The sequence below is a fragment of the Oreochromis aureus genome, linkage group 7 (genome assembly GCF_013358895.1).
Source record: "Oreochromis aureus strain Israel breed Guangdong linkage group 7, ZZ_aureus, whole genome shotgun sequence".
Classification (NCBI taxonomy): Eukaryota; Metazoa; Chordata; class Actinopteri; order Cichliformes; family Cichlidae; genus Oreochromis; species Oreochromis aureus.
In genome coordinates this window covers 19,003,082-19,016,411 of record NC_052948.1, presented here as the reverse complement: position 1 = coordinate 19,016,411, position 13,330 = coordinate 19,003,082, and the positions used below count along the sequence as shown (strand labels likewise).

Genomic DNA, 13,330 nt, shown 5'->3' with positions numbered 1-13,330 from the left:
TTATTGATGAAACACAGTCTGACTGGTTTAGGACTGGCAGACAAATAACAAACAACACAAGACTGGTAATTGACATTTTGGATCATTCAGATTTAATCACGGATAATAGTTTCATTCTTTTTGTGGATTTTTATAAAGCGTTCGACTCCATTGAACAGGAATTCATGTTCAGAGCACTTGATAGTTTTGGTTTTGGAAATATGTTTAAAAAATCCATTCAAACTTTATTTGATCGATTTATTTGATTGATTTCTACAGTCAATGCTCTCACCCCATACCCACCCCTGTTGCCTTTCATGTGTTTCTTTGGTGAGGTAAATATTTCAATATAATGAGAAGCGCCTACAACAGAGTACGCACGCGCAATAGGGAGGTTAATTTGATCCATTGTTTCTGCAAGTTAAGTTGAAAAAATTATAATTTCTTGAATACAGAAGCGTGACACGAGACAGACCCACACTGTGTGGGACAAGAAGTGCAGACACGAAAAACTAAACGTGTTTTTTTGTGTTTTGAAACGCAACAGCTGAAAGTTTTTTTCGTGATTGTCACTGCACCTTTAAGATAAAACCACGTGACCTTGTTGCTATAGCGTCATATCCGGACGTAGACTGTCAGTGCAATGTTTCCATGGATGTTGTGTTATCAATGGAAACGAGGAAATACATATTCAGTTAGCTGGCACAGCAACGCCAGCTGAAGCATTAAATGTCTGGTTTGTCCACATAAGTACAAAGAGTCATCGAGTTTCTTCTCGTCTGTCAAGAAACTGCAATAACTACCGAGTACCGTAAGTTCAAATACTGCTACCAAATTGTAGAAAAATAGCTAAATATGCTTGTAGCCTATTGTAGCGCTAATCTAGTTTGCGTCTTTACTTTAAAGTGTAATCCTCTGGGTAAAACCTGCGATGTTTACCAAGAGAGCAAAGATCATATCTTACAGATGATTCCTAAAAGGTGTTTCGCAATACAAAACTAGCACATGTGGATCCGTTCAGCTGCTGGACTGAGCTAGCAGCTGTGTGACATGATGATCACGATAGCCTTTGGAGCAAGAGGAGCCCTCCTCAGCTTGAGGTGCACTTTGCAGAGAGCAGGCTCCTTTGCAAGACTTGGACTGATTCAGAAAACAAGATGCGGTTTTGTTAGAAGGGGGCAGATTTTAACTCGCATACCCAAGATTACACTGCTATGTTGGGGTGCAGTCAACGGTTCTTTAAGTGCAGTCAGATGCCAGGAAGCTCTTGTTCAACCCCAGGCTTCGGAAAAAAAGTCTTTGGCTAAAATCCAAGTGCACAGATTTCTATTTTTTCTACGCCTCAGCTTCCGGGCGTTGGTTCTGCTCTTCAAATTTGTCCCCCTTCTTCTCCTTTACCCCTTGGCTCTGGTGTTTACCCGCTGGATGCCTCATTGGCTGGATGCGTTGCTGTGGGTGACTGAGACCTCTGGTCCTACTTTCATCAAGCTGGGGCAGTGGGCCAGTACCAGGCGAGACATCTTCTCTCGAGAGTTCTGCAACCGTTTCTCCAGGCTCCACGTCAAAGTACGCCCTCACTCCTGGGCTCATACCAAGCAGTGCCTCCGGAGGGCTTTTGGGGAGGGCTGGAGAAGGGTTTTGGTGTTTCGGAGTAAAGAGCCGGTGGGATCAGGATGCATTGCACAGGTATACCGAGGCTGGGCCAGGGTGGACCAAGTGGAGGACCCAGCTTTCCAATCAATAGTAGAGGAGCTGGAAAAAGAAGATTTGCTGGAAGCCTGGGAGATCCCTGGTTTAGGGGGCATGGCAAGATCTCTGAGGCAGCTCTGGAGGGGGAGCAGGGAGGAAGAGAGCAGTGAGGAGAAAAGTCTTCTAGATGGTCAGCAGGAGGAGCGCCTGATACCTGTGGCAATCAAGGTCAGTCTTGCAAGATTGTTTCCCCTCCTACAGATTTCACATCAGTCATGGAGTGTAAATAAAGCAGAACACACTATATGATTTTTTTTTGTTTGTTTGTTTGTTTGTTTTTTCTCTTGCACGTTATGTTGGGTGTGTATAAATCGTATCCGGTTTGTTGTAGGTGGTCCATCCAGGAGTGAGGAGACAAGTGGAGATAGACCTGTTGCTCATGAAAGCAGGCAGTTGGCTTCTGCACTGCCTGCCTGGACTCAAATGGCTCAGTATGTGTGAGATAGTGGAGGAGTTTGAGAAGCTCATGACCAAACAGGTAATGTAAAAATATTCAGATTCCTACATTTAACCTGGCACAAGCTTTTTTTGACTTTGCACATGACTTTTAAATAGAGCTGTAGCATTCTGTGTACAAAGACAAGTCACACTTAGGTGCGATTTCCATGCGTTTCAGATTGATCTCCATTTTGAAGCCAGAAACATAGAGCGTTTCCAGACGAATTTCCGTGATTTTGATTATGTGAAGTTCCCTACTCCTTTGCGACCATTTGTCACCAGAAGCATCTTAGTGGAAACCTTTGAAGTGAGTATAATGATCTGCAAGTAATTGAGGTCCTTAAATGATGACAGCATAGTTCAGTTAATATTCAGCCTCGTTTTCAGGAGAGTGAACCCATTTCAAACTACTTGAGCTCTGAGGTACCCAAGGAGGTGAAGCAGAGGATCGCTAAGATGGGAGTAGACACGCTGCTGAAAATGGTAAGATCCACAACCCGAGGCAATTAGTGTAAACGATAATTGTTTTATATACTTAAGGATGTGTGCAGAATGCTATCATGTGACAACGTAAACTTCTGCATTCCAGGTTTTTTTGGATAACTTCGTCCATGGGGATCTTCATCCAGGCAACATACTTGTCCAGTGTCAGGATCCTCTCGCTGGATCGGGAGACGGTACTGGTATTTCAGGGGAGCACCATGGGAAAACCACGCTCACTGATTTGTTGGACACGGTGGTGGTCAGTGTCAGACCAGCGCCGTGTCCTATCCAGCTGGTCTTGCTGGATGCTGGCATCGTAGCCCAGCTCAGTGACCGCGACCTTGCCAACTTTAAGGCTGTCTTCACAGCTGTGGTGCTGCGCCAGGTAAGAATCGATGCAGGAAAATTTTATAGCTTCTTTAAGATGTACTTTATGCCATTTTATGTAAATCTACATCTGCAACAGCCTACAGCACTTGGACTAAGTGTTGTGGGGGTGTCTGAATGAAACTGTGAGGAACATCAATGTATAAGCTGAATGAGAAAATTCTTTAACTAATCTGCGATGACAATAAGTGTTTGAACAGTGACACAGCTTTGGTCATTTGTACACCACCACCACCCATGAAACAGTCACAGAATTTCTTCTGTGGCCATTTTTTTTTTTTTTTTTTTTTTTTTTTTTTTTTTGTCCCAGGGTGAGCGTGTGGCAGAGTTGATTCTGAATCATGCCCGAGCTAATGAGTGCAAGGATGCTGCGCTGTTTAAAAAGGAGATGGCTGAGCTGGTGGATCATGCCCTCAGCAGTAACACCCTCTCACTGGGAAAGGTATGAACCAACATTTGCACTGTGTTATGACCAGGATGATGATGGTGGTTAATGTGATACAGTAGAAGACATTAGACTATTATACTTTTATTTTTAAATTTAGCACTCCTTTTGTGATTCCAACAACTTGATACATGTCTGTTGTGTATTTGTATTGTTTGCTTTTATAATTTTTGCTTGCTTTCCTCTTCACTACATCCTTCTGATAAATGAAAATGTGTAGATAAAATAAATTGGCCTCAATATAAACTCTAAAAACCTTCTAGTGAAGTAATAAACTGTACGAGAGGCCTGATCATAAAAATCCCAAACCAAAGCTGTTGTGAATTAGGCCAATCCAAACTCAAATCAGTTATTGGTTTTTATTTTTGTGTGTGGAGTCAATGTCTTGATCGTATTTGTATGTGGAAGTTATGTAAGCTATGAGGAAAGCTAACACAAAACACACAGGTCACTATGGACAGGTTTCAGTAAATAATCAGTGACTTTTAATAGTGGTTACATAGTTCTTTGCTGTTTTGTTTTTTTCTTTGCTTGCAGGTCCAAGTAGCTGACTTGCTCTCCAGAGTCTTTGGCCTACTCATCAAACACAAGGTATAACATCACCAGGCTTTTATACTTTAAAAAAAAAAATATTGATCTTAACAGAATTTCTTATTTATCTGTTAAATATGTATTTCGCTTGTCACTGTGTTTCCAGGTCAAGCTGGAGAGCAACTTTTCCTCGATTGTTTTCGCTATCATGGTGCTGGAAGGCCTGGGAAGGTCTCTCGATCCCAACTTGGACATTCTGGATTTAGCCAAACCCCTGCTGTTGAAGAACTGTGCCTCACTGCTGTGACGCACACACAAAGGAGGCAGCTGTATAATAAATGTACACACAAGCATAGTATGCCTTTAGTGGATCTACAGTTCATGTGTACATCCTAATAATACCATGATGTTTGTCTTTAGGCTTACAATGCAAGATATTCCTGTGTGGCATACACGTCTCCTCCACATTTCCATAGTGGTGATACCACAGTATACCTCATTACATGTTCATATTTGTGGGTATTCCCACTTTTATCACTCTTATTAGGAAATGTGTTATCTGTTTGGCTAAAATATCCATTACACCCCTTGTAGTTTATTGCAGGCTGTTGGCTCAGTCGGAGGGGGGAAGGAAGTGGCACCAGAGGGCATTTGTTGAGATTTACGATCTAAAACAAAATACTACTAGAATCACATGTTGATATTTTAAAGGACATTTTAGTGTTTGATGACTAATATTGATCTCAGGATGTCTATTATCACTCCATCCTTTATTGCATCTTAAAAATGTAATTAAGTGGACCATGTTTGCTTCAGTGTGAATCACAATGTACTGTATCACATTCTTATACACTAGGTTGACAATGTGTTGACTAATTGTAACAAACACACAGAACCGACCTGGGTATTGTAGCATACACTATATTGCAGAAAGTATTGACTCATCTGCCTTCACGTGCATATTGAACTTTCATATTGTTTAATATGTCGGCCCACCCTTTGCCGCTATAACAGCTTAAAGTCTTCTCGGAAGGCTTTCCATAAGGTTTAGCAGTGTGTTTATGGCAATTTTTGACCATTTCCAGAAGCACATTTGTGAGGTCAGACACTGATGTGGGACAAGAAGACCTGGCTCACAGTCTCCACTCTAATTCATCCCAAAGGTGTTCTGTTGGGTTGAGGTCAGGACTCCGTGCAGGCCAGTCAAGTTCTTGCAGTCATGTTGGAACAAGAACAAGAAGCTCTCTATGCACTGTTCTTGAGCTAATCTGAAGGCCACATGAAGATTGTGTAGGTCTGTAGCGACTGAGTGTGCAGAAAGTTGGTGACCTCTGCACACTATGTACCTCAGCATCCCATGATCCAATTACACATATAATACCGCGAACAGCTTGCTGTGAAATAGTTAGGAGTGAGGAAATTATTTTATACACCTGTGACAGTAGAAGAGCTTCTAACACCTGACTAATGATTTGGATGGGTGAGTGAATCCTTTTGGCAATATAGTGTATTTTTGAAATTATTGGATTGAATGTGAGTTATTCATGTCAATAAAAAGAGAACCCGTGGTAACTTTGTTTTCTATTCATTTGATGTCTTTAGTTTGTGATCACAAGTTCACTGGACATTTTGGGGTCGACTGCTGCCAAGTGCAACTTCAAAGTAGAAAATTCACTGCATCAGGGGCACGGGATCCATTAATTTACATTTTTATTAAATCTGTCAATGAAAAACAGACAAGACGCGATTCTGTCAATGTCATCAGGAAGAACAGTCAGCATGGCTGAGAGTGAGTTCAGGAGGTTTTGGTGAAAAAGAAACCAAATAAAATAATAAAAAGAACCTCATCACAAAATCCTTTATTGCAAAACTGTTGAATTTTTTTTTCCCATCACCATCAAGGGCCTGGACAAAGCAGCACTATTCAAGTAGGGAGGGAGGGGAGAGGTGCAAAGTGTAAAAAAACCCAAAACAAAACCTCTTAATAATAATCATCATCATCATTAATAATTGCAATGAAAGAAGAAATAAAAACATCTCTAACAGACAAACACAATCACCTCAGTATAAGACGAGATTCTGTTCACGGTCACGACAACCAGAGAAAAGTTTTCTTTTTTTCCGTTTTTTTTTTTTAAATGAATTAAATAGTTTTTAAAAATATCTCACCATTTACTTATACTCATCTTTTGTTTTTATTTATTGCGAAAAAATAGGCAACTGGACTAATTGTGATGATGCGAGTTTGTGGTTGTCTGTGTGTTTGACAGAGCATTACAGATTAAGTAGAGAGATACAGTGGAACGTCTTGGAGTGTTGGCACTGAGAGCAGCAGCAGTGTGTGGCAATGCAGTACTCTCATCCAGCCACCAGGTGGCGCAGTTCAGTCTGAACATTCCTGCAGGGTTGAGCTGTGGCAGCCCACCCAAAAACAACAACAACAAAAAAAAAACACTATATCAGAGGAAGTCAAGTTCTGCCAACAACCTCTGTATTTTCTGTCTTTTTCTTCTTCTTTTTTTGGAATGATGCTTGCATGTTGAAATGTCGTCCACGGTCGCTTATCTGTGTTGCCAAATCTCAGTTCTATATACAAAGGTTTCAAATCCCTGAAGGACATCTACAAAGACAAGTGCAACCTCCGTGTGACCATCCCATTTCTGGAGAAGCTCAGGGAAAAAAGGGTTTCTTTATAAGGGCAAAAAAGGGGGGAATAGTACCAATAAGTTCTGGTAAACGTGCCACAGTAGGAATTAACAGAAGTGTTCTCGGGAATAAAAGTCAAGGAATGATGGATCAAGATTTAGGAATGTCAAAAGCTGGTGGAGAAGGAGACTGTAAAGTAGCCGCCTTCATTTTGGGGGTGGGGGGATGGGGGCACCAAAATATCCTAACCTAATGTAAATCTTTCTAACAGAATGTCCAAGAGGTGTGATGAAACAGGAAACAAAGCATCCATCATTTGTTTGTCATATCCCTTCATGCTGCTCCTTCAGTCATCTCCATGCATTGTTAAAAAGAGTCTCTAAAGACCAAGCAGTCCTCCTCTTTGTTAAACTGATTGTATTTTTGCACAGCCCGCACTGTTTCTGTCCTCCTCTGTCAGTGTGCTGCCCCCTGGAGGACTGGCTGCCCTCCAGCTTTCTGCAGCAGCCCCCGGGCAGGATCATGACGCTCATTTAGGAAGGGGAGAGAGGCAATGTGGGGAAACAAACAGGTCAGATGGGTGTTTTGGGATTCTTGGAAGAAATTAGGGTGTAAACTCGGAGTCTGATATGGGAACTTCTTCCATGGTTAGGAAAGGAAGTTAGATTGGGGGAAAAAAGACGAGGGTCTGTGTAGGCAGATCTTAAGCGCAGGCACGTACGCTCATTTTCACACATGCTCAATAAGACACACACACACGCGCACACACACACACACTCATCTGAGTTTGAGGCCCTGGCTGTGTAAAGGTCATGGCAGATGGAGCTGTGGGCCATCAGCAATGCATCAAGGCTACTTGTTGACTTTTCTTTCAAAATACTGAGAAGATCAGCAGCTGTCCATCGCCCGAGACAGATTTTTAAAAAATTATAATTAGGAAGAGACAGACAGATGTAAGAGACTGACCGGCATCCTGACGGCAGAAAAAGAGAAGAAAGCACATTTCTTTCAGGCAGAGCCCAACTTCTCCCTTTTCCAAAGTGGGCAGCATTCATCCTCCAACAGTCTGATTGTTTTTGTCATTTTATCTCCACAAGTTCGTTTTTACATTCCTTTTGGGAAAAGAAATGTGGGAGTTAAGCATTGTCAGGTAAGCATGAAATGGATATGTGGGATAATGCATTAAGGAGGTCCTTCTCATCTGTTGCCAGCTTCTTTCCACATCGGGGTTCCAAAGGCTGCCACCAGGGTGGGGGTGGTGTTTGGGCTAACTGTTGGGTGGGCAGGGGGGAAGAGGAGGAGGGCGTTGCTCAGTGTTTGTGGCTAGGAGTTGAGCCACGGGTGATTGAGGCATTCGCCGGCCGAGGCCCTCTTCTCAGGCACCATCTCCAGCATGGGCAGAAGGAAGTGAGTGAACTGACCGGCATCTTCGTGCGACCAGCCGTACTTCTCCACCAGCACGTCAAACAGGGACCATGGCTTCAGCTTGGTGATGTGCCGCAGTTCACCTGCAGAAGGCCACACACAGCAGAGTCACTGGCATGGTAGGATGAACTGCAATGTTTGAAAAATGTTGGTCCCAACAAATAAAAAAAGGATTTCTTGAGTAAAGGAAAAAGACTGGTGGTATATAATGTTGACTTGTTTTCCACAAATGCCAGAAAAAACATAAAAATAAGCAAGATCTGGAATCTGTAGCCAAATCCTGCTTATTTTCACCATCGTTTTGTTTTAGTACTCAGCAGAGCACAAACTGTGTGTTAATCTGCTAAAACTAACAGATGTGACTGTGGCATAGTTGTTTTTGGCTTTTTTCTGGGATTTGCTGATCACGAGGAAAAATACAAAACACCACCAACCGTATCCTTTAACTCTAGAAGCACCCAGCCATGCAGATATTACAGCTTTAGCTTTGGCCTCTGAGATTTCTGCCTTCTGTCCAGAACAGTGGAGTTAGAAAAAAACAATGGTGCCCACATCAGTGAAATCCTGATAATTCAGCAGCAACATCTCTTTACAAAAACAGTTTAATTTCTGTTCAGAATTATTTAAAGAAAATGCAGCAGAAAAAGTCGAGAGCATCGCAAAGTTCTTGCTCATAAGGAATCATGAAAGAGCTTACTGTTGTTGTGAAATTCCTCTATACAAATAAAACTGCTATACACCATGTTTAAATAAACTTGACACATTAGTAGGAAAAAAGGCAGCTGGAAATAACTTCATTAGTTAAAGTGAAAAGCAAGCTTTGCGGTTTTTATTTTAAACCTGACACTATCTGTGTAGTTATTTATGAGTGCTTACTAAGAAACTATTGCAATGCAATTTAAAAATAAAATTTTTTTTGTCATTTTTTGTGGATTACTTGTTTACACTCTAACTCTGCTCCAATCAGCTGCTTGTTTAAGTGTAAGGCTAACAGAAAAGTTGCAGGAGTGCCCTCTGGTGGACAAATTATGCAATATTAGCACTCCTAACATGCCTGAAGGGTGTTTCTTTCATCTCTTCTCTACTTTTTAAATGTTCTTATATTGAACATTATAAATGTTGTTAACAAGATGTCATCAAATAGCCAGTATTGGCCAATATATTGGTCCCTGTCGATATATTGTGATCTACAAATATCCACTTGCTGTAGGGATTACTGCACTGCTGAATAGAAATGACTAGTTATGCATAATTTTCTTTATGCCTTGAAAAGCATTCAATTTGATATTTAAAATGGTGCAGGAACCTGCACACATAAAACGCACAATTTTTCAATTATTAAAAAGAAGCTTGTCGTGCATTGTCATGATTCAAGGATCATTAACAGGAAACTTAAATCACTGCCGTGTCATTAGGCAACCTGTCATTGTACAAACAGGTGTATCACCTCAGAACAAGACTTGATCAGTCTTCAGACTTTTATCAGAGCCCTGAACTTTTCCAGACATCACCCAGCGGCTGATGCTGTCAGATCAGACATTAAATGGTCTTTAACCTGTTAGCACCCTAGTACAAAGAGTGTGTGTGCAGTCTGACTGAAGCCATATGAAAAAAATGCGGGTACATGCGATAAAAGCAGCTGTGAACAATGTTCCCGCCTACATTATTAAGAGTTCATGTGTAAAAAGGCTTTAACATCATTACTGTGCATGCTCCAGGTATCAATACAGCAAACTTTAATCTAACAGTTGAAGATGTTGCTGCTGAACTTTTTTTTTTTTTAAATGTAAACCATCCCCATGTATAAATACTGCTGAAGGCAAATCTATATTTTTTTCCTTTCTGGGTATTTTGGTGTACCAGTCATATAATCAGATGCCACATTAGGCCGTGATTATGCAGGCTTCAGCCAAACAGTAGCTGATTTCACTAATTACTCTCTCTGTGTTTGAAGGTTTGCTAATCAGTGAGGTGCTGTACCGATGGAGTGAAAACCTGCAGAGTCTTGGCAGAAAAATACACAATAACAGAGGGTACAAGAGGGACAGAAATAGCTAAAGACCTGGTGAGGTAACAGAAACAGAAGAGAAAAGAAAAGGACGGTGTCTATTATTCAGAAGAGGAGGAAAACACAAGTCTGACAGGGAAGCAAGCAAGTGTGAGCCAATGATTAATGATCGGAGCGATCGAGACCGAAGGTCCGGTTCAAACCACGGCTGCCATGGTAACCTCTTTTTCCTTTGCAAGATGGGAGAATGGAAACTGTTAAGAATTCTCCAGCTTTGTGCAAAACATTCATTAGGAAATGTGGTTTTTGACAGCAGGATAAACCCTTACAACTGTTATCCTTTCCTATGCAGAGATTGGGCGCGCATTATTACGAAACTTGAGTATAGTTTTTCCAGGTGTTTTTGTCTCCAATCAGTATATCAGTGCACATGAAGTAAACAAGGCCGTCTGACTGCAACATGCAGTCGAGAGCTTCTTGGCAGACGTGAGAGAGACGGTGCGAGGAAGTCAGACCCGATTAACAGAGCACCCGGAGATAAAAGAGAGAACATTGAGACATCAAGTGCAGGCTCAGACCTCAGATAGAGACAGGATCAAAGGAGAAATATTCAGGTCTCATGACACATTAAGAAGAATATATGAGCAGAAAGGAAAACGAGATGGAGCGAAACTAAAAAGAGAATGAGTGAGAAAGTGCAAGGGTTATCAGCTGTATCAATCACAGGTCCATGAACTTACCGTGTTCACAGGTGAGTAGGGTCAGAGAGGTGCATGACATACTAGAGAGAACCCTTATGCACTATCATTGCTACTAGTTTAACTGGCTTTACCTGGTCATAAACCTGTAAGCTATTAATCCTAACTTTGATATATAGGAGGCACTGATTAAACACATCTAACTCTTTCTTTTGGATTTTACAGGATAGGATATAAAGGATATAAAATTTATTTGCTGGTAAGGATATATAATAAAAATATGTCACTGTGTTGTCTGTTCCATGGGGGAAAAAACTGAAAGAAAGGCAGATGTAAAATATAAAAGTGTGACATAGATTTTAAATTGGAGGTAATTATAGCAAGCTTATATTTATCAGTCTGGTTAATAATAATTTATAATTTACAGATATTTAGTTAATGTAAATATTCAACAACCGTTCTGCTAGACAATGATCACCTTCTGTATGAATTCTACTGACTAGCAGAGATCACAAGTGATTCTTAACAGATATTTTTCCTATAAAATGCACATGTGGAGTTTTCTAGAAGTGCTTTTAAAATCCTTTTTATTTTTGTTATTATGTTATGGCAATTTAATAGAATCTGGCAGTGTTTAAAATGTATTTATTGCAGACATTTGTTTATTTTATCACTTCATTTTGAAGTTTTATTGTCAATTCATTTCAGTTTGCTTGTTTCAAGGGTTCGGGTTTGCTCGTTTCAGTTTGAAATTAATAGTTTGATTTATTTGGAGTATTTGCTGGCTCAGGATTTATGAAGTTGAGAACATAGACCACAACATTTAATGCCATACAGATGTGTCAGTCTTAGTAAACAGACGAATCAATGCCTCCTGATGTTTGCTGGGTTGACAAATTTGACCACACTGACAGAGACTAAAGGTAAGGTCATTTCCTGTTTAACTCTGTTTTAGTTTAGTTATTTAAAAAAAAAGATAATCATTTTAGTTTTCTTTTAGTTGTTACTTTTTTCACATCTGTTGGTTTAGCTAACTATAACAGCCCTGCTTCTGACACACTACCGCTGTCCCTTTGGCTCACACTACCCTTAACCAGTCATCAACCACGGAGTCGTTTACCTTTCTTGGTGAAAAACTCTCGGCTGTACTTCCCAGCAGCGACCACTTTGCGTGGGACCTTCCCAAGGAGCTCCATGATCAGAGCGATGTGGTCTGCCCACCACCACATACGTCACAGAGGGAACAAGCACGGTTCAGCATTACGGCATGCACACACATCAACACGCACATACACTGGCTGAATGGTACCGACACACACTGATGCCTTGGGGTACACCGCAGACACGCTTAGAGACCGACCGCTAATGCAGTGAGAAGCTTGTTCTCGATGTTTTAATCATACTTTCAAATCTGATTTTAAAATGGTCTGCCAGTGCATATTTTCGGTCCCTCTCAGACATCTGTGTGTCCCAGTCCCACCAGCTCTCTGGCCAGCGCTACCTCTTCTGTTGAAGAACTCCCGGGAATATTTTCCGGAGAGCGCAAAGTGCCTCGGAATACAGCCCAGCAGCTCTATGATGTGGGCTATGTGGTCTATGGAGGAGAGAGGCAGGTCGGAGGAGGGAGAAGGGAGAGAGAAAAAGAAAAAGAAGAGGAAGGGGGCAGGAAATGTTGACAAAGAAATAGAAAGAGAAAAAGAGTAAAGCCAAAGACGGTAGAATTAATTGAAAGAGGGGTGAAACACAGTGTAAGAACATTGTAAATACAAAAAAGGGACGATTAAAGGTACAAAAAATTGAAAAAAAGGAAGTGTGAGGTATAAAAAGACAAAGGGGGGGTCGGGGGGCATAAGGAAGGGATAAAGAGAGGGAGGAAAAAGGAAAAAAAGAGTCAGACAGTAAAGGAAACAGCGTGTGTTAGTGAGCTGTGCCTCCACAGGTGAGGAAATGAAATGAATAAAGTGACATGTATTTAGATTCAGATCTGAACGAACTGGATTTTCAATCTGGCCTCAGTAGCGGGAGATCAAAGGTGACCCTCTGTAAATCAGCATGCCAGAATAAAACTGACATTGGCTTATTGCCTGTGCAGAACAGGAAGCAGGGAGCTAACTGTGTGTCGCATGCAATGAGGGGAAAAAGAAAACCCCCCAAAACACGGCACAATGAGCCGAGACAGATCAAAGACCAGATGAGAGGAAGTGATAAAGAGAAATGTGGGGATGAAGGTGCACAGTTTGGTAACGTGACATGTTTTCGCGAGACATAAAATTTAGAAGAATAAGTATGGTTAATGACTGGAGTCCACATGCAAGGGATGGAGAAAGACCAGAAAACAGATACACCTAATCTCACAGGACACTTGGCTAATGTCGGGCTGAGGTTTGAAGTGTGGGCTTTGTGTGGATGTGTGGAGGCACAGCAGCAGATTCAAGGGACAGAATTTAAAGTGGATAGAAGGATGTGGGGAGAGGGGTTGACTAAACTTTAAACTAAACTGATTTGGGCTATTTTTTTGGCTAACAATACAAACTACCTTTT

At 41.3% G+C, this 13,330-nt stretch overlaps 2 protein-coding genes across 5 annotated transcripts in view; one reads left to right on the top strand and one right to left on the bottom strand.

Moving 5' to 3' along the window:
* The first annotated feature begins 611 nt into the window (after positions 1-611).
* adck2 (aarF domain containing kinase 2) lies at positions 612-5,584 on the top strand. Of its 2 annotated transcripts, XM_031756263.2 has the most exons (9): positions 612-790; positions 886-1,896; positions 2,060-2,206; positions 2,345-2,473; positions 2,554-2,649; positions 2,756-3,034; positions 3,347-3,478; positions 4,019-4,072; positions 4,179-5,584. In XM_031756263.2, exons 2-9 carry the CDS (start codon positions 1,030-1,032, stop codon positions 4,317-4,319), a joined length of 1,845 nt encoding a protein of 614 aa, XP_031612123.1. In that variant the 5' UTR covers positions 612-790; positions 886-1,029; the 3' UTR covers positions 4,320-5,584. The 2 variants fall into 2 exon arrangements, with proteins under 2 accessions (XP_031612123.1, XP_031612122.1); XM_031756262.2 differs by having other exon boundaries at positions 612-1,896.
* A 268-nt stretch (positions 5,585-5,852) lies between these two features.
* srpk2 (SRSF protein kinase 2) overlaps positions 5,853-13,330 on the bottom strand; it is a 74,366-nt gene continuing 66,888 nt past the window's right edge. For all 3 annotated transcript variants that reach the window (XM_039615906.1, XM_039615904.1, XM_039615907.1), the window contains 2 exons: positions 11,910-12,002; positions 5,853-8,166 (listed from right to left, as the gene is read on the bottom strand). In XM_039615906.1, coding sequence (XP_039471840.1) covers positions 7,982-8,166; positions 11,910-12,002 — 278 coding nt within the window. In that variant the 3' untranslated portion in view covers positions 5,853-7,981. The remainder of the gene's footprint in view (positions 8,167-11,909; positions 12,003-13,330) is intronic.